General features: G+C 36.2%; 1 protein-coding gene across 2 annotated transcripts; it reads right to left on the reverse strand.

The window, feature by feature from the left end:
• Nucleotides 1-169: 169 nt before the first annotated feature.
• Nucleotides 170-27,674, reverse strand: LOC109536992 (titin; the record flags this gene model as incomplete). 2 transcript variants are annotated; one of them, XM_048663380.1, is given in 27 exon segments in its annotated part: nt 170-405; nt 466-822; nt 1,013-1,569; nt 2,060-4,813; nt 4,899-5,059; nt 5,148-5,351; nt 5,405-6,631; nt 6,690-6,852; nt 6,945-7,120; nt 7,232-7,463; nt 11,020-11,183; nt 14,294-16,286; nt 16,346-16,537; nt 16,597-16,869; nt 17,258-17,467; nt 17,564-17,848; nt 21,087-21,263; nt 23,087-23,237; nt 23,939-24,141; nt 24,621-24,871; nt 24,924-25,104; nt 25,159-25,415; nt 25,472-25,660; nt 25,726-25,853; nt 26,029-26,180; nt 26,359-26,505; nt 27,552-27,674. In XM_048663380.1, coding segments are annotated over 27 exon segments (11,143 nt in total), but the record flags the coding sequence as incomplete, so codon positions are not given.

The following is a 27,674-nucleotide window of genomic DNA, read 5'->3' on the forward strand; positions in this document are numbered from 1 at the left end:
TGCACCTTCAGTAAAAAATTATTTGGTCTAAACGAATTGAAAATCAGAAGCCCAATGAGGAATACCTAATAGTGTAAGGCACTTTTTTATTTATAATTTCTCTTTCTGTCGAGACAACTCGAGATCAACTTTCAGGAACTGTTTATAAATTTAACATCAAATAGCTCACCTGGTTTCAACGCGCTTGGAGGCTCGTAGGAATTAGTTCTTCTCAAAATCTGCTTCGTGGAGCTTTCAGAAGAAGTTTTCAACTGCTGCCGACTGATTTCCTCATCAGTAATGTCCGTAATAGTAGTGGTAGTAGATTGAATCGGGCCGCTATCAAATTCCATTGGGGCCCTCGCCCTCTGCTGCTGAGAACTGTATGCTGAATAGTCTGATGTTGGTGTGGGTGCTTTCACTCTCCTATTGAGACATTTTATTACTGCATGTCTTCCCCAGCTGGGAAACTAATGAGAATCGTACCTGTAATGTAATGCATCGGCATCACTACCGCCTGGAGTCCATTTGGGTTTAATTTTTGCGGATTCGACCTCACTTTCGTAATCGCTTTCTCTGAACTCTCCGCGAATGAATTTGCTGGGAGTTGGTGGAGGAGGAACGCTGGTCGATCGTCTGGAGCGATCTGGTTCCGGACTAAATGGGTACGATTCTCGCTGGGTGGTTTTTTCCTGTTTCCGATATTGATCTCCAAACTTTATTACTTTGTGCGTCTGCTGCACGCTCATCGTTCTTTTGCAAGTATCAGTGGATTCATCAAAGTGAACAATGTTGGAGGTTTCAGTTTGGACAGCGTTTTTATATGGAGCTGATGTAGTTGAGCTGAATAAGTCGAGAAGAACAAAACCTTTCAGTTTAGAATTGGGTTTGTGGAAAGCGATGGGGATAAATACCAAAGGCAATACTCATAGGTTGATCAAACGATGAATATAACATTGTTAGTTGAATGGCATGGTCTTCAATTTAATATGTTTCAAATAGTCGGATTACATTCAAAATTGTTTAATCTTACCTATAAAATTGGCTTTTCCTTGGTCCCGGCGCATAACCAATTTCCGGAGGAGATCCTGGTTGAATATAAACATTCTTCACGGGAACGGCTGGAGTAGCAACAACTAAGTCCGTTATAGGAGCCGCAGCTAACGCTTTCGGTTTCCTAACTATCGACTTGGGGACTGGAGTAATTTTTTCAATGGGCTCGAACTTGGGTCTTGGCTGTCCCTCAACAGCTGGAGGTCTTTCAAATTCCGTGGGCGGTGTTGGTGTGCGAGCAGGCGGCTGATAATTGGGATGAGTTGGAGTCAAAACTGGCCTCACTGGTTTATACTGTTTGTCAACATGTTGCCCCCAAATAGGGGGAACTCTGCCTTCGTAATCGCTTTCGTAGTCACTCTCGCGAAATTCTCCTTTAATAAACTTGGAAGGACTGGGCGGTGGAGGCGCTTTAGTCGATTTGACTTTGGGTGGTTCTGGTTGATAGGGAAATGATTCTAGATGAGTCTGCTTCTGGTGCTCCTCAGTATATTCCTGAGTGGATTGGCTGGTTATAATGGGAGTAGCTACAAATTCCTAAAACGAAATATATCACTGTTAGTGAAAGGCAAAACATATCTCTCCTCATTGCATTTGGGTGATTTTTTAGACGTTTCTGTTGGCTCTAGGTGCATTTCCAAGGGTTTTATAAAAAATAATTTCGTATAGATCAAAAGAATAATTTTACCCTCAAAGAAAGGCACTTAAGAACCAGCTATTGGTGCACAGTAAATCATGCATTTGTGCGGAAAATTACAAGGCTTTAATGCTAAGAACTCAACAGTAGCAGTTAAAAATTTGTTCATACACTTGGAATATTCGTTTCTTATTGGTGTTTGAGCAGACTGGTGAGATACCAGTAAAGCAAATAAAAAAAAATTAAATTCAAACGTATGAAAATAATTTTCCTGAATCGAGTGAATAGCTGCAGAAAGTGAAAATGGAAAAGCTATCCATCACACAGCTAGAGCAACTAAGACAAAGCACACACATGTAGTTATTTTGGGCAAACAACATTCAAGCGAACCTTCTTGACTGAAGAAACTGACGACTGATGCTTCTTGGCGGGGTATTTACAGACGCGGGTTTTAGGAACGAAAGTTTTTTGGGTAGATGAGGAGCTTTCGTAGATTTTCTGACTGGATTGGGATATATGACGGGACTCGGTTTTCTCCTCTCTGAAATGCTCAGTTTTGATGACCCTCTGCTGGAAGGGCTCATCGGTATCAGCCATGTAGCCATCAATAACCACCTTCTTTTTCACTTTCGGTGACTCAGGCCTCTTCTCTGGATAAACGTAAGTCGGTGGGCTGGCGGGCTTGATTTTTGGAGGAGAAACTTCCCTTCTAACTTGCTCAAAGTGCTTAGTCATCTTTTTAATTTGTGATGCATCTTTTTTGCGTCGAAACTCCTCAAAATCCACCTCAGGTCTTGGTGGCCCATGAAATTGCGGAGGTCTATCGAATTTGGAGGGAGGTAAAGGCTCAGGTTCTTGAGATCGTGACCTACCAGTGGCAACTAAAAGAGGAGCTCGAACTCGCCGATATCGTGGCTCCTCAGTGTCGCTCATCGAAGGCTTCCACTTTGGTGGAATTCGCACATTCTCAAAGTCACTCTCATAATCACTATCTGTAAATCGTCCTTTAACGAATCGGGAAGGTGTTGGAGGAGGTCCAGTTCTTGGAGGTCTTGGTCGATCCGGATCGGGCTTGAACGGAAAGGGTTCTAAGTCTGGAAACTTTTCAAAGGGCACATAAGGCAATTCTTTGAGTGGCTTCTTGGGTTTTGTCTCCACTTGTTTAATTGGTCTGGCAGGAACTGGCGGGGCCTGAGGAATTTCCTTCTTTGGTGGCAAGGGCGGTGGAGGAATCGTTCGTACTGCGCATGGAGGGACCTTGCTGGGTTCTCGTTGCAGTTCCTGCTTCAGATCGTGTTCGATAGTTTCCACGTAAGATCTCCTTCGCCCTGTAGGAGGCTCAGCGTATCCAATTTCGGGAGGAGGCCCCGGTTCTAAATATACCTCATCGGTTATATCCTGAACTGATACTGGTCTAACTCGGATAGACTCAATGGTTGGATAAGGTCGAGGTGGAGGCGGAACATATTCCTGAACAGGTGGACCAGGCGGCCAAGACTTGAGTGAGGGCTTCAAGTTACTTTCCTCCACAATGTGTTCAGACTTTGAGCTTGAATATGAATCACTTGTTTGGTCTTTTACTGTTGTTTCCAGTCGTGTTACTTCCCCTATATAGTGAGGTACAAGAACTGGAGTTTTGCCTAAAAAAGTCCTGCTTTCTTGTACAATTTTCTCCGATTTCATTTCGACTGGAGCCCATCTTTTCTCCAATGTGCTTTGTGTACTCCACGATGAAGTTGGTTTCGGCCCTGCTGATTGGGGCCGCGTCCAAGGCTTGTCGGTTTGGGGCTCCATGAATTTGTGGGCCCATTGTTTTTCCATCTGAAGCGCTTCCGTTGATGGTTCTCCTGACAAAGCAGACAAGGGCCTGCTGTAGGAATGTCTCTCCGTTGAGTATGAAGAAGAGGCGACTGAAGCCGGTCTATCGAATAGCTCCTGTTTGGTTGACCAAATTTTCTGTACTGAAGGTACTTCGGGTGTTTTCCTTCCAGTAAAAGCTGGAGATGAACTGGATTCGTAGCTCTTAGAGAATGAGGATGAGGAAGTTTGATATGAGGAAGACTGATAAGATTTTTCGACTTTCTCGGAAAATTCCTTTCGTTCGCTAAAGCTCTCTGCAGTTTTTGCGGGCTGTGGAGTAGGGAAAATTTTGACGCCTCCCTGAGGAACTTCATGAGCAGGCAATTCCTTTGAACTTGTCGATAATTTGTGCACACGTTCCTGAACTGAGTCTTGCTTAAAGGTCGGTTCTTTAGTAGGTGGGAAGCAAATTTCTGCAGGAGGTTCAGGTTTAAGGTCAAATTCCCTGATCACTTCAGAAGAGTAGGTTTTGTATTCTTGTGGTGCAGAAATTTGCTGTCTAGAAGAGAATGAAGAATATTCTTGAGTGAATGGTTTACTCGTTGGTTGAGTTTTTGTAGTTTCTCTTTGGAATTCTTCTCTAAATGGATGCGACGTTTTTTCTGTAGTCGAGGAGGAGCTTTTATATTCTTGAGCGAAAGGAAGAGTTTTTACCTCCCGTGTTACTTCTTTTGTTGAAGAAACCGAGCGGAATTCCTGAGTGATTGGCGCTGTTGATTTATTGTCAATTGTTCTGATTTCAGTGAATGTGGATACAGGAGGAGCTTTAGTAGGAGCAGCAGTTTCTTTTTTAACTTCTGAGTCAACGGTGGTGAATTTTTGGAAAATTTCTGGCTTTAGTGGTTGAATTGGTTCTACTGGCACTTCTTTCGGGGCTGGCGCAGCATCGCCCTCTTTTATTTTCTTCACAAAGTATTGCAGAGAAGATTGTTTGGATATGGAGCTGGTCTCAATGCCTCCCTCCTCAATCACTGTTTTTTTCTCTTCGATTACTTCTTTGTTCTCACCCGGAACGAATTCATGGGATATTTCATAGTCAGTTCGCTTTTCAAATGTAGGTGTTTTCCGTTCTATGGGCTTCGGCAAGGGAATTTCGGGAGTTTTATGTTCGAGCTTATAAGTATGCGATTGTTGGGAGGATTTTTGCTCGACAGTTGATGTGGATTCAGATTTTTTGGAAAATGATTGGGATATTTCACTGCTCAACGGTGCCACCTCTATTTTAGTAGGCACCAGCGGCGCTTTGGTACTTATAGTGGACGATGTTCTGTCGGCTGTTGATGCCTAAGATATTTAAATTTTGCATAGAAAAGAACGTAACTTAGACAGTTTAGTTATTGACCATTGTACATAAAATATAAATGCTTACCAGGGTTTCGTGCTTCTTAACATCTTCAAACACCACCGTCTTCACTACTTCAACCATTGTGTCCGGCGTGGGTTCGTAGACCGCCATATCAGCAATACTTTGAGCTTCTCCTCCTGTATTTACTGCCCTAACCATATAACGACCATTGTGCTTAAGATCAGCTGGAAAATGGCAAAATTTTAATGGTTCAGCCAATGTTGGATATGAACAATGAATAAATGTGTTTTTCTATTAGTAATAAGTGAGTACCTTTATCGATGGTCAAAGTGTGGCTGTGGCCCATGGATTTGATTTTGGCGTCGCTTAACGCGTCTTTAATTGGAATGCCATCTTTAAGCCAAGTAATGGTGGGTTCAGGAGTACCAGTGACTTCCACTTCCATGATAATACGGTCGTTTTTCTTAATAACTTGCGCTTGCAGACGTCTTCCAAACACTGGAGGAAATATTGTTTCTGGAAAAATGAATTGATTAAAAATGCAACTTCACATTAAAGTGGCACATTACTTCTGATAACCAGATCGGCTGTACTGATTGCAGTTCCACCATCGTTTGTAGCAGTGCAACTGTATCTGCCCGCATCATTCACGTTGGTGTCCTTAATTTCCACCGTCGCTTTATTGAGGGCGAACTTAATTTTGGTTCTTTCATCTTCCACCAGCTCTTTGCCATCCTTCGTCCATGCGACCTTTGGAATGGGCTGTCCATCCAGGATTCCTTCCAGTAGCACATCAACGTTTTGATCAACTATTTTACCAATCACTGGTGTGACCCACTTGGGTGCCCTGACTATTCTAGATGGCTTGGTAATAATTTGTCTTTGATCAACACTCTTGATTTCCTTGATATTACTTGAGTCGCTCTGGTCTCCATAAATATAGGTCTTCTCTGTTATGACTGGAGGTTCATTTCCGACCTTATGATATTCTTCAATGCGAGTGGTTTTTTGAGTTTGTGGCGCTCCTTGGTTCACTTGCTTGAATGATTGGGATTCTTGAGAGACGGTTTTATGTTCTTCAACGTGCGGTTCACTGGAGCTTATTGAAGAGGAAATTAGCTTGCTCGATGATGAAGTGGATGATTGAGTAACTACTTCGCGATTGACTGAATAGGATGTTTCTACATGCTGCTTAATATCGGTAGGAATTAATGAAGATGTTGTAGGCAACACCTGCTCTGGTAGGGCAATTTCAGAAGTTGACTGTACTGTTAGAGATGCTGCGCAGCTTGCTTTGCCCGACTCATTTTCAGCCACGCAAGTAATGGTTCCTTGATTCTCAGGTTTCAAGCTGGGTATGCTCAGAACTTGTCGATCTCCTGAAGTGGATATTAAAACGCCTTCTCCCGAAATGGGGTTGCCATTAAAGAGCCATTTAACTTTGGGCTTCGGTTTTCCAACGACTATGCACTCAAACTTTGTGGGTGTATCGGCAAAGGCTATTCGGTCATTGAACATTTCTTTAAACACCGGTGCAGATTTGACTTCTTCGTATGGCTTAGCCGCCTCGGCCAACTTGGAAGATTTTACGATTAGCTGGGCAAAGCACTTGGCTTCTCCTGCGTCGTTTGACGCCTTTACCGTGTAAACTCCTTTATCTTCCGGTTTAACATTTTCAATTTCCAGCTTGAAGTTTCCAGAATCATCTATCTGAGTTTTGAAGTGTTCCGTATCTGTGATAGCAATGTTGTTGAGCAACCATTTCAGCTCGGGCTTGGGTTCTCCTATCACATTTCCTAAAGGAATATAAATATTGCTTGCAGGTGAAAGTAGCCGTTTCATTTGTAAACTTACCTTCAAACACGACCTTGTCTTCTTCCGAAACTAGGATGTCGGTAAGAAGTTTTGTGAATTTGGGCGGTGTTCCACTGGGCTTTTCAACTGGTTCTTCGGCTTGTTTGGGTTCCACCGCCAACACGCATTGGCTAGATGCTTCCCCGGCTGAATTTAAAGCTACCTGTTGAAGATCGATAAACATTTTGTTTGAATTTAAAATAAACATTTTAGAAAATTTTTATGTTGAAAGAATGAGGACGACTTCTCGCTTACCACTTTATATTCTCCAGCATCTTCTGGTAACGCATCTTGAATGACTAGGGAACAACGGTCTCCTTGGAAAAGTAGTTGAAAATCTGGAGATTCTTTTACTGGGCGACCATCATGGTACCAAATCACCTCCGGTTCCGGTTGTCCAACAATGACACAATCTAATCGAATTTGATTGCCTGGAAAAATTACATCATAGGTAAATATTTTTCGGCAAGGTTATAGATTACTTTCAATTTTTTCTCAAATATTTCATCGCTTTGAATGGTGAAAAAATGGTTCATTTGTACCTTCTTTAACGGTTGTGTTGGCTAACGGAAGTTGAATCGACGGTTTTACCGGCTCCATATCGCTGGCCAGTTCGCTATCGGAAGTTTCGTTCGGAAGTCGCCCTTTGACCGAAACTGTGGACGTTGACGAAGCCTCTCCTGCTATGTTCTTAGCATTTACTGTGTAAGTGCCGGCATCCTTCGGGAAGGCTTCCAAAACTACCAGAGTGGCTTTATTTCCTTCAAATTGCAACTAAAAAATCGTTTTCTAAATTGAAAGGACTGAGCTCAATTAAGAAACATCAATGAAAATGTACTACAGTTGATATGTTTTAAATGCTGCAGCAGCTGGTGCCAAATAAAAACAAATTGCTTGAACAGAAATGGTTTTGGTTTACCGCTAGTTGCTTTGTGGTGCAATAAAATTTGTTACATTTCGAACGTAAAAGAGTCGTATTTGCTGCAAACAGCACATATTCAAATTTATTTAATTAGTTATTTTTAAACCAATTTTTATGCTTACTCTTAGAACTTTCCCAGATCATAAAGCGATCAAAGATTTAACACATATACAGCTAATACAAGCTAACCACCTTTTTTTACCTTAATCCAGGAAAACGAAATCACTAAAACAAAAACAATAAGTCCCAGATAAGGAAGAAGGTCCTCCAAGTAAAAATAGCGTTCCCCGTTGTTACACGGCATATTGAAGTTTCCGTAATTAATTTACATTTTCCCGATATAAACTAACCGAATCTTCGAAACTGGAACTAGCACACGACAAAGCCGATAGCCATTGCTTAGGTATTAAACGCGAATTTTTAAAAATTGAACCGAAATATCTTTAAATGCAAAGCTGTGCCAATATCGCTGGCTGGAGCCAAAAATAATTATCTCTTATAATACACCATTAATAATGCCGACCGTCTGAAATAATAAGCCAGTCCTCTGTACTCGAATTTAAAACTAATTAGTACAAAGCCTTTGATTTTAAATTAATGTAGACAATTAAAAATTAATTAGTTGCCTCAATTATCATCAAATAACACCATATACGCCTAAATTGAAAAAGTTTAAATCGGTAAAACAATTCAGCTGAAAGCAAGTCGCAATATTGTCATCTATGAGATCCTAGATCCAAAGCTAATGTCCACGACTTAATATAATTTCCCAAAAAAGTACACAACACTAGTCGAAAAATGAATTGAAAATTCCAATGCATAGTCTTAAAATTTAAGTGTGCTTTCAAAAATTACCTTTTTGCGAAATTTCAACCACAACCATCCTACCACCAGTATTATGAAATAATAAATCGTCTCAAAATAAATCATTTCGATATGATTTTTACACTTTTTTTACTTTACAAATCGGCTAAAACAATACCGCAGAAGTACCGGATAAACTGATCTTGAAAAAATTAGATTGAATACTAAACTCCTCCAGGTGAAATATACAAAGAAAGTGGCTTATTTTTATAAGTCTAATTTTAGATGACTATTGTTTTATTGCTTCGTAGTAAATAGTTAATTTATTTATACACTTTACATTGACAATAAACTACGTATCAATTAAGTTTGCTTATTATTCCAGTTTGTTCATGATGATTTGGATTTTTATTCTTTTTGTCTGCTTTAATACTAAAAGTGCATATTTGTTGTTAATAGAAAGCGACTTCCAGCGCTAATAAAATTAAAGTTTTGGATACTTGGCCAGAATACGAGTACCTAGCATATTTCGATCATATGATTAATATGTAAAGTAAATAACTACAAAATTGCTATTGGATTGCATAAAGAATTTTAATATTATTTAAATCTATTATATTGCGAAGTATAACAACAAAGTATCTTTATTTCGTTTAAATGATCAAGATCTTCTGGCATTTAATGCATTCTGAATCCAAAATCCATCAACTGACTGCGAATCAATTCAACGGCTAATTTATCTGCTTAATTTAAAAAATGTCTGTTTGAAGCTGCTGAATTTTTCGGGATTTTAGGTCGTGGTGAATTAAAATTTTTCGACCTAAAAGACCAAAAAGCTCATCAGTTTCAAACTATGACCGCAAAAAATTGACACTTGCGATTTAGCCGTTTGGTTCGCTAATGTCTAGAGACTGAAAAAGATCTAGATTATATTTGTTGTATATTTAAGTTTAAATGTATAAATTTGTCGTCTCTAATTGAGCGTTTTTTAATTAACTGCCTTTGGATATATCGGACCTGTAAAAGTTTTAACTACATATTTTGTCGTGTTTTCTCAATTGGTTATTTTCATTTATTATTCATTGTCTACCTGTTTTAATGCAACTCAGAAATATACATAAAAACATTCCACATGTTAAAAGGTATATTAAAAATAATTAGTTTTAGCCATTCTGCAATTAGTTACAATGCATGGATCATAAATTTCAATATTTTGCCCAAAGACGGGTCCATTTCTAAAGTAATCTCAAATTCTTGTTAATATCTGGAAGCTCGGTGGTGTGCTAATTTTGGGATTTCGACTTGTTATTTCAAAAAAACGGGGCCTTTGCATAAACTACCTTTTTCTATAAGAAATTGTCAGCCATATAAGCTCTTAAACCGCTTTAATTAAAAATAAATCGATTAAACATTTTTCAAAAAATAAAGTCATAAACCAAACAAATGGAAAAAATAATTATTAACCAAACACCTCTCATAAATCTTAAGGTATGGTCTACGATAGGTATGTCAAAATTATGAAAATCGGAGAAAATTAAGACGAAATAAAAGAAGTGATTCTATGCGCAGCTATTTCGGCAGATGGTGCAAACCAAAAAAATGTTGTAAATATATTCAACGAAACAAGTAGTAATGAGCAAAGAAATTTATTTTTGGCAGCTTGACCATAAATTTAGTGAACGAAAAACCATAAGAATGGATACTAGGAGTGGCGTCTTCATCAGAAAATTATATTGTTTTGGTGGAAAGAAAATAGGAAAATGATAATTAAACCAATTACAACTTAGAAATGAGCCAAGACCTCGCTAGTGAAACAAGATTAAAGGGAAGGAAAACCAAATGTTTATCTTGCACGGAGGAATGTTTCAAAGATTTACTCACAGCAAGGCTTGTAATTTACTTGCCGTAATAACAACTTCTCAAGTATTTATGACTGTAGGTTCACAAATCCATATGAAATGACTACACAGCTTGCTGGTGAGAATTCAGCAAATATTCTCACTTTCCTTTCCTAAATTCCGCGAAAACTATATAAAACAGAATGTGGGATACAAAATAAGCAAAATGAATCAACTGGTGCACTAAAAATAGCCAGTGAAAAGTGATTTGCTTATAGAACCAAACTGAAATATTTCCAGAAACCATTTTCATCGATTATATCTATGGAGCATCGAATGATATTAGATTACACCGGTTGATATAAATCCAATTTATTCAAACCAAAAAGCTTTGTTTTAGAGCAAATTGTTAGCGTAGCACTTAGTGTCTTGCCAATAGAGAGCTCAGGTGTTTCATTTTCAAAGTAAACAGAGCTGTCGCACTTTTCCGTTATTTTTAGGAAAGTGTTATTTGCAAGGTCAGTAATTAGCGGCATTTTTAAACCTATTTGGATTTAAGGTAAGTTCAACGTTCGGGAAACTGTGACAAGTTATAAAACTGAGGTGAGTAATGTGAAATTAAATATAAGCATTATCTCATGAACACTGAAGTGAACAACACGTATAGCAACACTCAAAGACCTGAAGATCTGGAACCATAAGAGTGAACGAAACACACCCAACTAAGCAGGGAAAACTATGCAAAACATTTTTTTGGAAAACTTACCTTAGTTTCTCTCGTTTCCTTCACAGCTTTGCCGTTGTGCGACCAGGTTAGAATAGGCGGTGGCAGACCGACAACTTCGCACTCCAATTTTATTTTTTGGCCCGCCCGGGCCATCACATTTGAAAGCGGTGTTACAAAAACGGGAGCTTCCGCAGGTTCCAGGGCTAAAATAAGACAGAGTTCTTTTAGATTTGTTTTTAATGCTTTCGGGATTTTTACAACTGTCGCTCTGGCATTGCTTCTTCTTGCCTAATGGTCCGAGAGGCAACTAAGCTCGAGCTTAGAAGATAAACAAACATATACATAGTTTTTGTCATTTTCTTGAACATTAAAGTATGCCTGTATGCAAGTTTACTTTTTATTTATGAAGGTAACAAAAAATAGTTTTTTATTGCGTACATTGTTTAATTTGTTAATTTAAAAATAATAATAACGAACAAACGCGATTTTTTTACTTATTCAACATCTTGTCAGGTGTATTAAACAGATTACATCTGTTCGCTAGAAATATCAATTAATCACCTCACCATAGTCTGACTTTCGAGTCATAAAATTTATTTAGAATTGCGTTGGGAGGAGCTCTAGATGCAACGTTGACCGTGTGATTAAGTAAACTAATTTTTTGAAAATAATATGTGATTTTTGTCCTAATTAGTCGCAATCCGGCAGAATGAAACACTGAGTTTGGCAATACGAACTATGAATGGTTCATTAGATATTGGCAGAATATTTTTATTTAATCCAAAACTTATAGAGATAAATGTTTTTTTGAAAATTGTCCCATTTTCCCAGTGAGGCATAGAAAAACATTTTTTGCTCCCGCTGACCAGATTTTGAACAACTATTAGTTCTTTCAAAATCCAAACTGTTGAAATCATGAAAAACTTTTTGTAGACACCCCCATCGAATCCACATATGATTATTTGAAAGAATATTAAAATTAAATATAAACCTTAAATTACTAAATGCGAAGTCGAGCAGTTATGATATTAATTTTTTTAATCGCGTCGGTGATTGCTACACATAGAAAATTATTTAGTTTACTTTATTCTTAAAAAAAAATTCTTTAAAACTGTTCATTCATATTTGTGTAATATTACAGCGTGCCATAAATTTAAAAATTAAATTATAGTTTAATTAACTCTTTGATATTTAACAGATGTAATCCAAAATGCTATGAAATAACGTGCCTGTCCGTTATTATTAGTACAAAACTTTAGTTCTTGAGATTTATAAAAATGTTTTTGTGAAAGAATTATTACCCTTATAAAATGAGAGCAAAGAACACCACAATACATATACGTTAAGCCAGAATTAGGACAGCAACAAAGATTAATTTTTAAACAAAGTTTTGCTTGATTACTTATAAATGTTTAAAGGATGATTAATTTAAAGAATTAAAAGATATTTTAAAAGGTGCATACTTGCACATTTTATGAACTTGGTACATTTCTGCTAAGGCTACATAACCGATAACGGTGCCAAATAGTAGGAGTAATATGTAGTAAAATGTCAAACGATCTATATTTATCTTTTAGTGGGTTAATCCACAATTCGAAAATTTCTATTTTTAAACATAAAATTATCATTTTGAAAACGAATTTCTGTTGGCAATGTCTTGATTATTGATGTATTTAAATTTGTGCACTTAATTTTGTTGCTTAAGATTCTTTCACAACACTAAATCTCTAAAAGTACGCATGGAGTGAAGTTAAAAACCTCACTCCAGAAGCCAAAATGAAAAACTTGTCTTCAAAATGGAACAAACAAATGCAAAAATCAATCCAGTTATACCAAAGAATTCGAGAAAAAATCCACATTAATTTGAAGAAGAAGGTGAAGTTTGCCTAAATAGTGTACTAAACACACTGGCGCAAAAAAGATGAATTAAAAAATTCAGAACATCTATGATCCGAACTAGACAGTATACGTTGATGATCATGAAGTGGGTTCTCAAAAGGAAAGACCTGATCAAAAGTGATTCAAAGCAGTGAGGACAGTTAGGACATTACAGAAAATTAAGGCAAACATCACCTAAAATCAATATTGCCAACTAAAATATTGAAAAATTTCACATTAATAGAAAATCTGAAGGAACAGTGAAAATAACAGTAAATATAACTATAGAAGCTGGTCGAAAAAGCTCATCAGGAACTATAATATGATTTCCAACACAGATAAAACGTAAGACAAAATACCAAGCCTAAGTTCTTCGAAATACCGACCGGAAGAATATTCAACACTAACCAACCCGAAGAGCGAAAGCCCTAGGCGACATCCAGGAAGAACAACGGATCGTAAATAATGTATTAATAAGAAATTGTTAAATTGAGATGTGAAACTAGATATTCAAAATTTTGATATATCAATACAGATTTTTGCATTTGCTGAAAAAAAAAGAAAACGAAATAGAAAAAGGAGAAGATAAGTATTATAAATTGTTAGTGCGTTCGCTGTGTAAAAAAAAATCGCTATCTCTAATCTTCTGGACAAACCCACAATTTTAAAATATTTAAAAAATTTTATGAAAATGATAAACAAATCACATGCAATGCACAAAAAAATGCTCTTCTTCATTAACATTGAAAAAATGCTCAAAACCCATTTTCCAAATTATCTTGCCAACTTTTCTAAATTCCACAGTTAATTCGAGATTCGACGGATCCATTTTCAGATCGCTTAATGTTCATAAGCAACTTATCAAATCTAGACGTTTCTAATGTAAAATCACAAAATTTTAAGCTACTTACAAATTTAGTTTCTTTAAAGTTTTATTATTCAAAGTCAGTATGGAACATTTCAAACACTTTATTTTTGGAGTTCAATGCACTGATGTCTAGAAAGGTGGCAATTGACACACAAATATGCTAAAACTGTTTCCTGTAAATTATTTTAGTGTATGTTTCAGTTACTGTTAAAAATAATGAATGTGACCTCATTCCAGAGGCTTCCAAAGTAATTAATATAATTTTAAGGACAACTTCAGTTTGCAGATTCAAATCCAATATTTACTTATTGAATTTCGGTTTATTTGATCAGATATGAGAATATTGAACAATATCGATTAAAATTTAATCATTGTCGAAACTAAAATCTTGAAAGAAAGTCGGAAATTAAAAATCAGGTAATTGTCTAACCGAATCGTTATGCATCACCATTATAAAGATAACGTGTTATTTGAGTGGCAACCAAATAGCTAATAGAACACACTCTCTGAATAAAAAAAATCAAATTGAAAAACTCAACACAGAAATTACAACTAAGTTAAACTCACCTGTCACCACCAAATTAGCAGTGCTTTGAGCCGTGCCTAAATCATTCGTGGCTTTGCAGGTATAATCTGCCTTATAGTCCGAAGAAACCTTGTCAATGCTCAGAATAGCCTCTCCATTATTATATGTAATAGAATAATCTGGAGAACTGTCGATACACTGGTTATTTCTAAACCACTGCACTGTTGGGAGCGGATTTCCTTCCACTCTGCATTCAAACTGAAATTCCGCTCCTTCTTTGGCCACTCCAGGTTGTAGCATTTTGACAAATGTTGGTGCCATAAGCTGATCATCTGGTTCTGTTTCTTTCACTATCAGGGAAGCGGATGTTTCAGCTATTCCAGCCGAATTGCTAGCCTTGCAGGTGTATTTAGCCGAATCTTCTGCGAAGGTTTCTTCGATAGTTAGAGAGCAAATACCGTTGTCGAACGAAGTATGATAGTCAGGATTGTGTTGAATTGGGACACCTGCTTTAAACCATGTAACAGTAGGGTTGGGATGGCCAGTTACTTGGCATATGAAGGTCAATTTGGAGCCTTCTTGGATTACAATATCACTTAGGGGAGTAATGAATACTGGTGATTCTTGCGGTTCCTCAACCATGGGACTTTTTTCTTTTTGGAAAGACTCCACTTTATGAACTTCTTTGATCTCGGTGATTTGCACGGAATGTTGCTTGCGGATTTCCTCTTCAATTCTCTTTTGCTCTTCGATCCTAGTTTGCTCAATCCTGATCCTCTCTTCTTCCAATCTCTTCTGTCTATCTGCGTCTTCCTGCTTCCGAGCTTCTTCCAATCTAGTTTGTTCGGCTTGGCGCATCTCCTGAAGACGGATTTCTTCAGCTTTTCGCATTTGATCGAGTCGAAGCTCTTCCGCTTTCCGCCTCTCTTCATCTAATTGTGCCTGTCTGACCCTGCGCTCTTCATCTTCTAATCTAGCCTGCTCTGCTCGAAGTCGCTCGGTTTCCATTTGAGCCTTCTGCGACCTCAGCTGCTCTTCCTCGGCCTGTCGCTGTTCGGCTAGTCTTCGCTCTTCTTCCATTCGGGCCTTCTCTGCTCGCAATTTTTCTTCTTCTAAGCGTTGACGTTCAGCTTCTAGTTCATTGTGTTTTTCCCTCAGACGTTCCTCTTCTAGAAGTCTTGCTTCCTGTGCCAGTCGGTTTTGTTCCTCAAGTATTCTGGCTTCTTCTAGTCTGCGAGCATCGTCTTCCATTCGCGCTTTTTGCAGCTGTTGACGCTCTTCCTCCTCCATTCTGCGTCGTTCTTCTTCGGCTCTTTTAGCTTCTTCGAGGAATTGAATTTGCTGGATTTTCAGCTTTTCAACTTCGCGTTTTGCTGCCTCCACTTTCTTCGCTTCCTCCGCCAAAATAGCTTCTTGCTCTCTACGACGCTCTTCCGCTAACTTTGCTTCTTCTGCGAGCCGTCTTTCTTCAGCTGCGCGTTTTTCTTCAGCTAGTCGAGCTTCTTCTGCTAGTTTGGCTTTTTCTTCCCGCAACTTTTCTTCAGCCAAGCGCTTTGCTTCTACCAATCGCGCTTCTTCAGCCTTTCTCAGCTCTTGAGCTAACCGAGCTTCTTCAGCTAGACGCCGTTCTTCTGCAAGTCGCCGTTCGTGAGCAAGCCGTTCTTCTTCGAGTCGTCTGGCTTCTTCGGCTCTGCGAGCTTCTTCTTGCTCTTTTAGAATGCGTTGCTTTTCCTGTTCTGCGGATATTAGATTGCTGGAAAGCTGAGCCAGTTCATTGCTGATAGACGAGAATGATTCGAGCATTTCTCGATTTGCGTTTATAAGAGGAGCGTGTTTACTTTCATCAGGGCCGTAAATTTGATGGGCAAGGGTGGATATTTCCTGAATTCTCTCCGATTGGCGTTCTTCACCCGGCTGACGAAAGGAGCTTATTTCTTCTAATAAGCGCTCGGCTTCTTCGGGCTGTTTGACAGCGGTGGATTTTCTGGCTATTCCAACCAGCAGCTTGCTCCCTTCTCTGTACCAATCGTTTGCCTGTAAGGATAAATATTGTTTATTTATTAGGTGGTTTAAAATGAACTCTTGGAAATTACTTCGTTAATTAATTCGAAGTACTTCACGTTCTTATCGAGAACTACTTTAGTGTCTTCCACTTGAACTTTAACATCGCTCCATTGGGACTCCAGTTCGCGGACTTCACTTTGGATTCGCGGTGCTTCCGCTGGTAGTTCTTCTTCAAGTTTCTTACTTTCATCTTTCAGTTTGATTATACGAAGATCAAGAGTCTTAAATGAATAGAAGCTATTATTGCATTGGGGAGATTAAGTATTGTTTAGCTTCCTACCTCAATGACTCTAGTAAATTGTTTAAAGTTATCACAAGCTGCTTTAGACGCACTCAATGAGTCTCCTCCTTGAGTTCGTAGTTCTGTAACCTGGCTGCTGACTTCGTTGATATTATTTCTTACTTCTTTAGTTTCCTTCGTGAGTTCGCTAACCTTTCGACAGGTTCTGAGAATTTCATTAGTTTCGCGCCACTGACACTCAAATTCTGATGTTCTGAGTTCCAGCACATGTTGTAATTTTTCAATATCATGCTGGGCAGCCTCGGTAGGTTCCTTGAAAAAATGTTGGCAATTGCTAACTTTATTGTGGTTTAGTTGGGAACGGTTTTTATTTTGCGGTCAGGAAATTGCTGCATGCGGTCGTGAACATTAACGGTAAAGCGAAAGATATCAGGAACTGTGCCAGTTGGAGAATTGCCAATATTTTGAAAAACTAATCATTTCATTCGGAACAAAATATTTTGGAAATATTAAGGATATTTAACTGGCATGTCAAGGAGTAATGGTATGGTGTAATAAATTAACGCTGGATAATGTAGTGATCAGCCATGTCAGAAAATACTTAAGCGAAAATCGAGCTTATCCCAGAGCCACTGACACTCAATTAGTTTTTTAGAGTATTTAGCAGCATAACTAGCCAAAAATTAATTTTCTAACTTACTTGGTTTTTAATTCTCTGCTCTATTTGCTCGCACTCAGTTTGCGCAAATCGGAATCGTTCCAAAATAGTTTCCCGCGTTACTTCCGACTCTCTGAGTACCGATTCAATTCCTTGCAAATCGTCGGGTAAGCGAATGTGTTCCAGTTGAGCATTATAGTTTTCAGCCTTTTTGTCAATCTCCTCCAGGTTTTTAAAATAGCCAATAAGAACCTAAAATTGTAATAATAAATTTTTAAATTAATTTACATGCTTAGCTTTAAGAATAAATGCAAGGTATAAAGATTGAACTTAAGGGAATTTACACACCTGTAGTAAAATTTGATACTCCGAGGAAATTTCCACCAACTTTTGACTCAGTTCGCTAAGTTTATTCTTAATACCCAGAGTTTTTTCGTCGGCAGCGCCTGCTTTAGCAACGAGTTCTTCAGCGCTTTTGATTTTCTGTCCGACTTCCTGCTGGGCTTTTTTAATATCTGGAAGCACATTTTCCAGCTTGTGCTCTAAAAGGGCGACAATTTCCGTCGGATTGGTCGAAGAAGTCGTGATTATTGGGTACAGTTGGGAATCCAGTTTGGTTACCCAACTGATTGTCTGCAATAATTAAATCACATAAAGTTAATGGTTTTGTAAATAAATTAAATTGCTAGTAAATTTCACATTTTTCCAATAATCTAGACAAAGCAGATGAAAGTACACATATTAGGATTATTTAACATTTATTTATTGCATTTCTACAGAGTGTTCCGTAAATATGTTAAAATATTCTAATAGCATGTTCTTCTAGTCATTTAAAGAGGGGGTCGTCCTGAGATTTTTTTTAATTTGAGGTTTCGTTGTTGAGTTATTTGATTTCCAAAATGCCGGAAAATATTAGTTTTCGTAGTTTTCCTTTAAAACGGTTAAACATGGAAACTTCAATTTTGGCATAGTTTACAAGCTAATTGAGTGCCATTTTATGATAATGTTTCGTGGTTCAGTTTGCTTTTATACAAGGTAGAAATGTGGAATCCCTACTTTTGTTTTATTCAGAACTTTTTGTGTGCACTTAAACTGTTCTCGAGATAATCTTGTTAATTACTCCAAGCTATTTGCCAACTTTTTTATTACTCTTATTGTTTTTCCCTAAGACCACTAGTTTGCCCGCAAAAACATAAATACGTGTTTTTTGTCGTTCTCAAAATGTGTAAGTAATTAAGTTAATTTTTGTAAATTTTATAACGTTTTCATATAACAATTTTGGTACGCATTATTAGTTGATTCCTAACAACATAAATTATTTTTCTAAATTGTGTATTTTGGTTCAGATTACAATTATGAAGTTTGAATAAATGTTACTTAAATAAGAACATGGTAACAATATGCGCAACGATGTACACAAACAAAATTAAATTTAAATAACCATTCTAATGTTAACTTAGCAGCAGTCTTTTAATGAAATTAAAATTTACAGACCATAAAGTTTGCACTGAACTTCTTATTTCGTTAGAAATGTTAAAAATTATTTCCTAAAGTTCTTCCATTGTATTCACTTCTGGTGAATATACCGTATTTTTTAAATTGTCCCAGAAGTAAAAATCAAGCTCCTTTAGATCGGGAGATCTAGGAGGCGAGTTTATAGGAGCATCTTGACCTCTAGCAACCCAACGGCCTGGAAAGTTTCGATTAAGCCGAAGCAATTTAATTTTTTTGCGGGCAAACTAGTGCCCTTAAGAAAAAACAGTAAGAGATAAAAAAGTTGATAAATAACTTGTAGTAATTTAAAAAATTATGTTGATAAAAGCTTAAGTGCACACAACAAAGTTCTGAAGAAAACAAAAGTAGGAGTTCCACATTTCTACGATGTATAAAAGTACACTGAACTACAAAACACTAATATAGAATGGCCCTCAAGTAGCTTATTGAATACCAAAATTGAATTTTCCATGTTTAACGGTTTTAAAGAAAAACAACAAAAACTCATATTTTTCGCCATTTTGGAGATCGAATATCTCAAAAAAAATTCTCAGGAAGACTCCCTTCTAAAATGACTAGGCGAACACGCTGCTAAAATATTTTAACGTATTTACGAAACACCCTGTATAATAAAATATGGGAAAGTTAAATGTTTTGTGGTGTTGTAATGAATTCTAACTGTAAAATATCATTCAACATAAGTAATCAAGCAACGTGGAATATCAAATAAACACAGTAAATCATAGCTGCTTTGAACAATTGAAATAAACTGAGGCAATAAAGTATGCTGCCAAATGGATAAAAATAGAAGAAGGCATTAACTTTATATCGTCTTCTATAGAATCATATTTACTAATATCAGATACTCCAACATTTTTTTTAATGAACGGAGGTAGATTGCAATAAAAATTTTATTTAAAATATTAGTCAAGCATAAGTAAGATTAATTTTTTTCTTTTAAATGTGCAAGTAAAACGTCGTTATCATAATTATGCTAAAATCTGGATTGAACTGAACAGTGGGAAACACTTCCAGTTAACCAGCCAGTTTCGTTCTTTATTTTTAGACGTGAATTTAAAATAGCAAATATATATAAATTCTAACACTGGCTCGTGTTTAAGATGCGGATTTCATGTGTCGGTTGGCGGAAATGCTGTTTGTTTTCGTTTAATAAATTTAGTTCATTTTCCAGTATCAAAAGAAAAAGGCGAAACGCATCCTGAATATTTGAAATATTGATTAGTTTGATTGATTTAGTTTCCTTTATTCAAAATAATTTTTAAACAGTAGGTAGTAGATTATCAAATCGACTACCTACTGTTTAAAAATGATTAGTGTGTTGCATATTAAAGTAATCTATAGTTTTAGAGTATAGAGATAACATAATGCAACACATTAATAATTTTGGTTTTTTATGTTCATGTTCATCATCATATATGATCTTTATACTCTAAAATTATACATTATTTAACATGAGAAACGAAAATTATTAATGTGTTGCGTTATTCCTATACTCTAAAATTATAGATTATTTTAATATGCAACACACTAATAATTTACATGCTGATTTTTCACTATTTTGTAATTGTATTTGACTTATTGTTAATCTTTAGAGTATTTGTTTATGCTTCTATCTCATGTATTATAACTACCATCGCAAGCTTTAAGCATTGGAGGATTTAATTAAAACTAAATTTGTACGCTTCATCCTATTATTATTAATAATTTTATGTGAGCTATTGAAAGATTTAGATTAGTGGAAGCGATCAAGTTCTTTAAACGCTGTTTGATTGGCACTGACAATTCCCTATAATTTATTTATTTTAAAGCTATCACGTGTCAAAAAAGGCCACTCTTCACAATGTAGGTCCGATTTTCAGAAAATGTAATTTTTAAATTAAATAATACTTAAATAAAAATAACCATAAAAACTTTAAACACTTAAATCGAGAAGTCTTTTTGAGGAGGCAAACACAGCAAGATTTATAAGTTCAACTTAATTTATTAATTCAAATTTATTATAGGCCATTAACTCAATTCGACTTAAGCGAGTCAAAATAGAGCAATAAATGTGAGCACTTGTTATTTATGCGACTCCAGGTGGATGTTGGCTGAAAATATACCGGAAATATATAACTCACTATTTAAAAATGATCATTAACTCCCCAATTATTCATTGCTTAGCTTTAATAACGTTTTTCTATAAATTGAATATTCATACTCACTATGCGTCTTAGGTAATAATAATAATCATTTTTAGGATCTTTTCTTAATGTACATTTTTAGAAGCGCATCTCATTATGTTTTCTAATGAATCTTGTAATTTGGTTTATAAAAGCATTTTATGTTGGAGTATACGTAAAAACTTTCAACTTACTTTTGTACTCTCTGCCATTATTCTTTCAAGTCTCACAAGAATTTCGCGTTTTTCTACCACTTCGTCGCGGAAAGTTTGCCACGATTTGGTCACATTCAATTGCCGTCCAGAAAGTCGTTCCAGCACCGATTCGACGTACTTTCGAGCCCGTTGGGTGTCGAGATGTGGCTCAGAGATCTGGAAATAAAAGTCGGATATATTTAGATATAAAGAATAAAACAAGGGAAGCAAGATTTATGAGAACAGGGATACTTAGACACCTAGAAATAGATTTGGTTTAATTAGTTTTTATACGCGACTCGAAGATGGAATTGTTTGATGTCAATCAGATCTCCTTAGCGGAAGGTTCTTCAGCTATTGATGGTGTACGTCTAATTTAGACGCAAGGATGTTTAATTTCTACTTATCCAAGCTTGATATAAGTTTGACATTTTTTAACGTTTGTTCAAAAAACTCATTTGCTATAAGTAATATTTGAAAATTTTAATATTAAACTTTAACAAAATGGAAAATTGCATGTGTCATCGATAAAAATAGTTAAAAACTCAATTCATCTCGTTAATAAGCGTCTGGTTTATATTTTCTCATTAAAAACACTTATTTTCTTTTAATAGAGTTATTTTTAAATCAGAAATGGGAATGAAAGAAAGTGAAATAAACTAGAAACTCTTCAAATGGATGTCAATCCCGATACGCCCATCAGTTGGTTAAATGAAACAACTGTTCTCACACATTCAACTGGTCAAAAAATTCACTTAGCAAAAGTTGATTCCGAACTAGACACAATAGCGAATTAAAAAAGTACAGACCAAACTAGCACAAACAGCGTTAGGGACGCTTTTCTATTATCGGATCTGCGTCTGTCTGGATGTTTCAGACGCAACTGCTGGAGAACATCAGAAACAGACGAAAAGATGCAGATTTTAGTTAAATAAATTTAAAATAGTTGTACGAGTGGGTGAGGTTTTGTGCAAACAGCTATTTTAATCGATTAGTTATCTTAAATATTAGAGCAAGTCTGCGAAATTAAAAATTGGATGTTTATCAGAAACAACATGGTTTGGCTGGCGAATATAACACATCCTGTTAACAATTAGAGTAGCAGGTTCTCGCATTTTAATTTTACCTTGATCTATAAGTAAAGTGGTTTCTGAAATAATTTGAGAAATGTTTCGAGCTGATAGAATTTTAGTAAATGAGAAAACGGGGCTATTATTTTCCCATTTTCCAAAAAAATATAGAAACTAGCAAACTAAAGTTATAAACAGACAACTCGATCCTCAGTATGAGTAGCGAGTAAGAACATTTCATGAGTTTAGTGCTAGTTTTAGAACAACTCCTTCTGAAGATGTGGCTCAATAGTGGTTGTAAATAATAGATAATTAATCATGTATTCGACTAATAATTAAATTATACTTATAACTGTTTTAAAAATCTGCTTGTGAGAAATTAATGCAAATCTGATAGTATTCTGAGAATAACAATAGAAAAAGTAGTAAATATCGCTGCAGTGGCAAACTGCCAGTCTCCTAATTCTCTCATTACTATTCTGGGATTTGGCCGATTATCTCATTACAGAATCCGAAATAGTTCGTTATTATAATTAATATCCATGTTCACTGCTGCAAACTACCTCAACACTGTTCACAGTGAGTAACTCAAACAATTAAATAGAGCAGAAATATATATTAGACTCCCTTTCAATAAATAAAAGTATATATCCATATTATATGAGATAAAGCATTCAAAGTTGAACGGTTTGTTTTTAATTCAATTTCAAACTAGATGGATAAAATTCTGTATGTAATACAAAGAAAAGAGTAAAGTATGAAAAAGTATAACAACTGTAAAACATTGAATGAAAAAGCTACTTTGTCTAGCCCTTGGCAGACGGCACCAAATGTTCAAACAAGATTTGACGATTCGACTGGCATTTAGCATATATTTCTATAACTTTTATAAAATTTAAATATCCTTTTTACTGTTTTATCATTACTTACTCTATGGGATTCGCTGATGAAGGTTAGCCCAGTATTTTTAGCCGATTGGAAATATGGAACCAGCAACTCAAATTTCTCTTCAATAGTTCTCATAGAGCTTTCATCCACACTCTCCCGACCTCTTGTGGAGTCTTCTAAGGCGTCCATTTCTCTAAAATAATACAAGAAATTCAGATAAATGATGTACATCTTGTAGTGGTTTCCTTAAGAAATAGTGCAAGAATCAATTTAATTTAATGTAGCTGTTTTATTCTTTCCTAATATTCCCTTTTCTGTGCTTTTCATTTATTCTCTATGATTTTATTCCAATCCTAATTGACATTTTCACAACAAATAATTTAAATGTTCACGATTCGAAACACGGCATTGACCATTAAAGCATTAATTTGTCTTGGGACCAGTTCTTCTGTGATTTTAATGAATCATCCATCTACTCTCGTTGTCAAATTTCCTTTCTTGAAACGGAAGGAAGAAAAATATTTGCAATATTTTGGAGGCAGTGTTCAACAGATTTTGATTTCTTGCAGTATCGTGTTGGAAAGTGTCCGGAAAGTAAAGTTTTTAGATAAAGCTTTGACTTTTTAATAGTTCCGTCTGTAATTTGTCAATTCATCTTAGCAGTTTCCACTGATCAGTTATATTCACTGTTAAAACTTAAAACGTACCTGAATTATGTTGTCAGAAGAAATAGATTGAGATCATCCGAATATAATTAAATCGCATATAATTGGACGTTTTCACTCGGATTTCCTGCCGCTAATTAAAGCTACTCCATTTGAAATGTATAACACATGTTTGATAGTTTCTTTCAAGCGTCGGAGAAAATGAATACATTTACTATGTTAATTTTACCTGTTGACGATATCAACTTCCATAAAGAACTTCACATAAATCCTCGCCAAATCCAGCCGATTTTCTAACAGATTCTTCAACTTCATCCATCGGTTGTGGAGCCCTTCTACCTTTGAATCCACATCTATTCTTTGATTATCCTCCAAGTACTCCAAAATGGGGGGTAGAGTGAGTAGAAGTTGGTTGATTTCATTTCCTTTGGTCTGAAAAGTAAATGTATTTATATTTTCTTTTATTTTGTAAAAGAAATTAACCTCCTATTTCCTATTTTTAAATATTTTTTACTGACTAAATTGAATTTAAGTTCAAGTGAAAATGCGCAAAGTACATATGTTGGTTGGAAAGGAAATAGTGAAACCGCTTTATTATTGACACATGAATATTAATGTGTATATCTGTGAGAGGGTATTAATGTGATATTTGTATGTCTATTATTTTAATAATAAGTTATTCTGGGCATTTCGAAAAATTGTATACTATACTTAATTTATTTAATAATAACTACGTTAACACAGCAAATGTGTAAACAAGCCACCAAAATCAGTTGCGACTTGGTATCAGTAACACCAATTTTTTGAATTGCATTATATATTTTTATATTTTCTTTGATTGTGTCTATTATGTTTTGATTGAATCTGCGACTGTCTATGTCCCAGTTGCTGGTTATTATGCTCTCTCTTACTTGTAAGTCCACCTGCAAGCGATTGTGTAGCTGCAAAAAGTCCTCAGCCAATCGCAAGTCTCCACCCATATCCTGATGACCCTGCAAGAACGCTTCTGCAATGGTAACCAGCCAGTTGTAAATCTCATCATGCCGCTCAATGAAATTATTCAGAGCTGCCGTAATTCGTTTGTTTTCCTCCCTATGAGCTGTACAAAGACTGTTCAAAACAATCTTCATGTTTTCAAGTTCCTGAACCATTTTCTTCACTCCTGAAAAAAACCGTTTGCTTCTGTTTGTTTCGAAATGTTTGGAAAGTTGTACCTTCGGTGCCTCCTCCATGGGCAGCGAGTTCCAAAATTCCGTATCCTTCTGCAATTGGTGCAGCGGTAGAATCTTCAATGGTTCTGGCACATTGCGCATGCAGCTCGGCCAGTTTTGGCGAGCTTCTCGACAGCTCAGTTGTTTTCAGTTGAATTTCCAGTTGATCTAGTTTGGTAAGAACCTGCAAAAGCAATGGCTTTCAGTTTTTATTTAATGGTTCACTCCTGGGCCTTACTGTGTGAGATGCTCTGAAGAAGTTGATCACTCGTTCCAAAAGCATCTCCCTTTGCTGCAGATCGGCCAAGTAGTCAGAAGTTGATGACAAAATTACATAAGATTTTTGAGTGGCTTGATCTCCAGCAAAATAGCCTGAAGCTCCTAGTTGCTCTGTAGCTTTAGTTATTTTTAAAGCTCGCTCTTGCAACTGCCTGGCTTCTGGCAAAAGTTTTTGATGCTCATGAAGCAGCAATTCAGCACTAGAAGAAGAATCACCTGAAAATTATCAGAAATATGAAGAACTTGTGAAGAAACTAGTTTATGGTGCTCACCTAATTGGGTGCTATTTGCAAGCAGATTTCTCCTATCATTCAACACTTCTTCTAGCTCTTTTAAGTCTGATGCTAGCAATGCTAGTGCCAAGCATTGTTCCAGCTGCACTTTTCTTCTGTTAAAAGTGACTTCCAAAATCTGCCTCTTTATATGCAGCTCGTCCAACCAACCTTGGACTTGTGATATTGCTGTAAATAATCAGAGAGAAATATTTCATTTACCATCACTAGTGTACTTGGTTGAAAACACTTACCTTTGCTAACAGAAGATCGTATTCGTTCGGGCCTCGAGTCGAGTGTGCCTTCAGCTCCCAGTTCTTTAAGTTTACTCAATAGAGTGTTTCCCGCTTGAAGTGCCCCCATCAGTGTCTCTAATAGTGATCTGAAAATCATCAGACTAGGTTATAAGAGAACGACTTATGTGTTTTCCTTATTTGAGTTATTGCGCGTATGGCCTTAAAGCTTTGAATAAGACTTCAACTGTAATTGCTATGCGTGTATTTTGAGTGAGCCCGACTTCACAATAAACTATAGATGTTTTAAGCTTCATAGTTTACCTTCTTAGGTCATGTATAGTTGTTAAGAGCGCTTTCACTGCATCAATGACTGTTGGTAGATTCGAATCTGAACAGGCTGATTCGAGGGCATCATTTTTTCCAAAAAACTCTTCAGCTTTTGTGTGATACTGAACGTTGAGATCGAGGATTAGCTGAAAACAAAATCTTACATTTTATTTCGTTGAATATAAAGAAACTATTTTAAGTGTTTGTTGCAGAAGTAGCATAAAAGTCCCACTTTTCGTCAAAACCTTTCATCTCACAAAAGTTTTGTGCTTTTTTCAACAATATTTAGATGCAACTTTCGGTAATAGATGTACTGATTTTCACCTTGCGCAGTTCCAAAGTTGCATTGATATCTCTCCATGCTCTACCCAAAGATTCTGCCATAGCTGCATATACTTCAGCTCTTGGCCTTTGAGTGGCAATAAGCTGATCGGCCTGCCTAAGAAGTTCTTCCACCGGACTTTGCTTGTTCTGAAAAAAACAATACGTAGAAAATTACTAAAAAGTTTTTGCAGCGGTGGTCAAACTCATCTAAATAACCATACAGCCAGTAATCCCTACTTTATAATCCCAGTTTATTGCTTTATGCCGAGAATGAACCTTAAACTACATAAATCAAATAAAAGCGTGTTTAGCCCACGCAATGGTACGGCCAGAACGCCTACTTGCTCACTCTTTCAAGATATTTGCATTTTACTTTCAATTGGGATCTGCAAATTCCTCAGCACCATAATTACGTCTAAGGCTTTATTGGGTTTTATGATTTTGGAATATATAAATTGGCATCAATATCAAATGAAATGCATATTTACATTTTTATTGTATTTGAAAAGACCAAAATGATTGCGAAGAGTAAGTATTTTTCTCCTAATAGTGCGCGTTCTTCTTATTGAATATATAAATTATCAATTTTGAACAATGCGGTAATTTGTTTATGGAAGTCAATGGTCGTTTTAAATTTCGGATCTGGAAACTGCAGAAACTTTCAAGTTTTCTACATTATTGCCATAACACAAAAATATTTTTAAAAGATCTAGTTTTTATTGTAAGTTTTAATAATTTTTTGTATGTAGTTATTGTTAAAATCTCGTTTCAGGTTTCAAGATTTAGGCTATTTTCGTTGGACGGAACCGCGCACTTATGATAATGAAACATTGCTCTGTTTATTTGAACTGAAATAACCAACGCTCTGAGTGGATCTAAAAATATATATCTTAGAATTTTTAATGGTTGGATTTACATGAATTTGATGTAACCTAAATTCTCACGTGGTTAAACGTCCGGCATAGAGTTGAAAGAAAATTTTTATTTAATAATCAAGTAAACCGAACTTAAAATAATAAATCCTTTTTCTATTTCGAAAACTTCCACTAAAAATTTTTTAAATAGAAATTTTTTTAAAAAGATTAAGGGCAATTTATTGCACCCAACTTATAGGCTTTTGCCAACAGCCATAAAAGTGAATTTGGAATGAATGACAACAATGCTTTACAAAAAGAAAAAACACAAATACTTACTTGAAGCTGTCGCAGAACTTCATTATGTGCCTTTTGAAGTTCCAAAGCTTCTGCGAGTGTGTTTCCCAAGGTGGTAAGTTCTGGCGTAATTTCGAGTATTTTAAGTTGAATCCAATCTCCGCA

Source organism: Dendroctonus ponderosae, unplaced genomic scaffold (assembly GCF_020466585.1).
Source record: "Dendroctonus ponderosae isolate FM_Combo_2020 unplaced genomic scaffold, Dpon_F_20191213v2 Dpon_F_20191213_185, whole genome shotgun sequence".
Taxonomy (NCBI): Eukaryota; Metazoa; Arthropoda; class Insecta; order Coleoptera; family Curculionidae; genus Dendroctonus; species Dendroctonus ponderosae.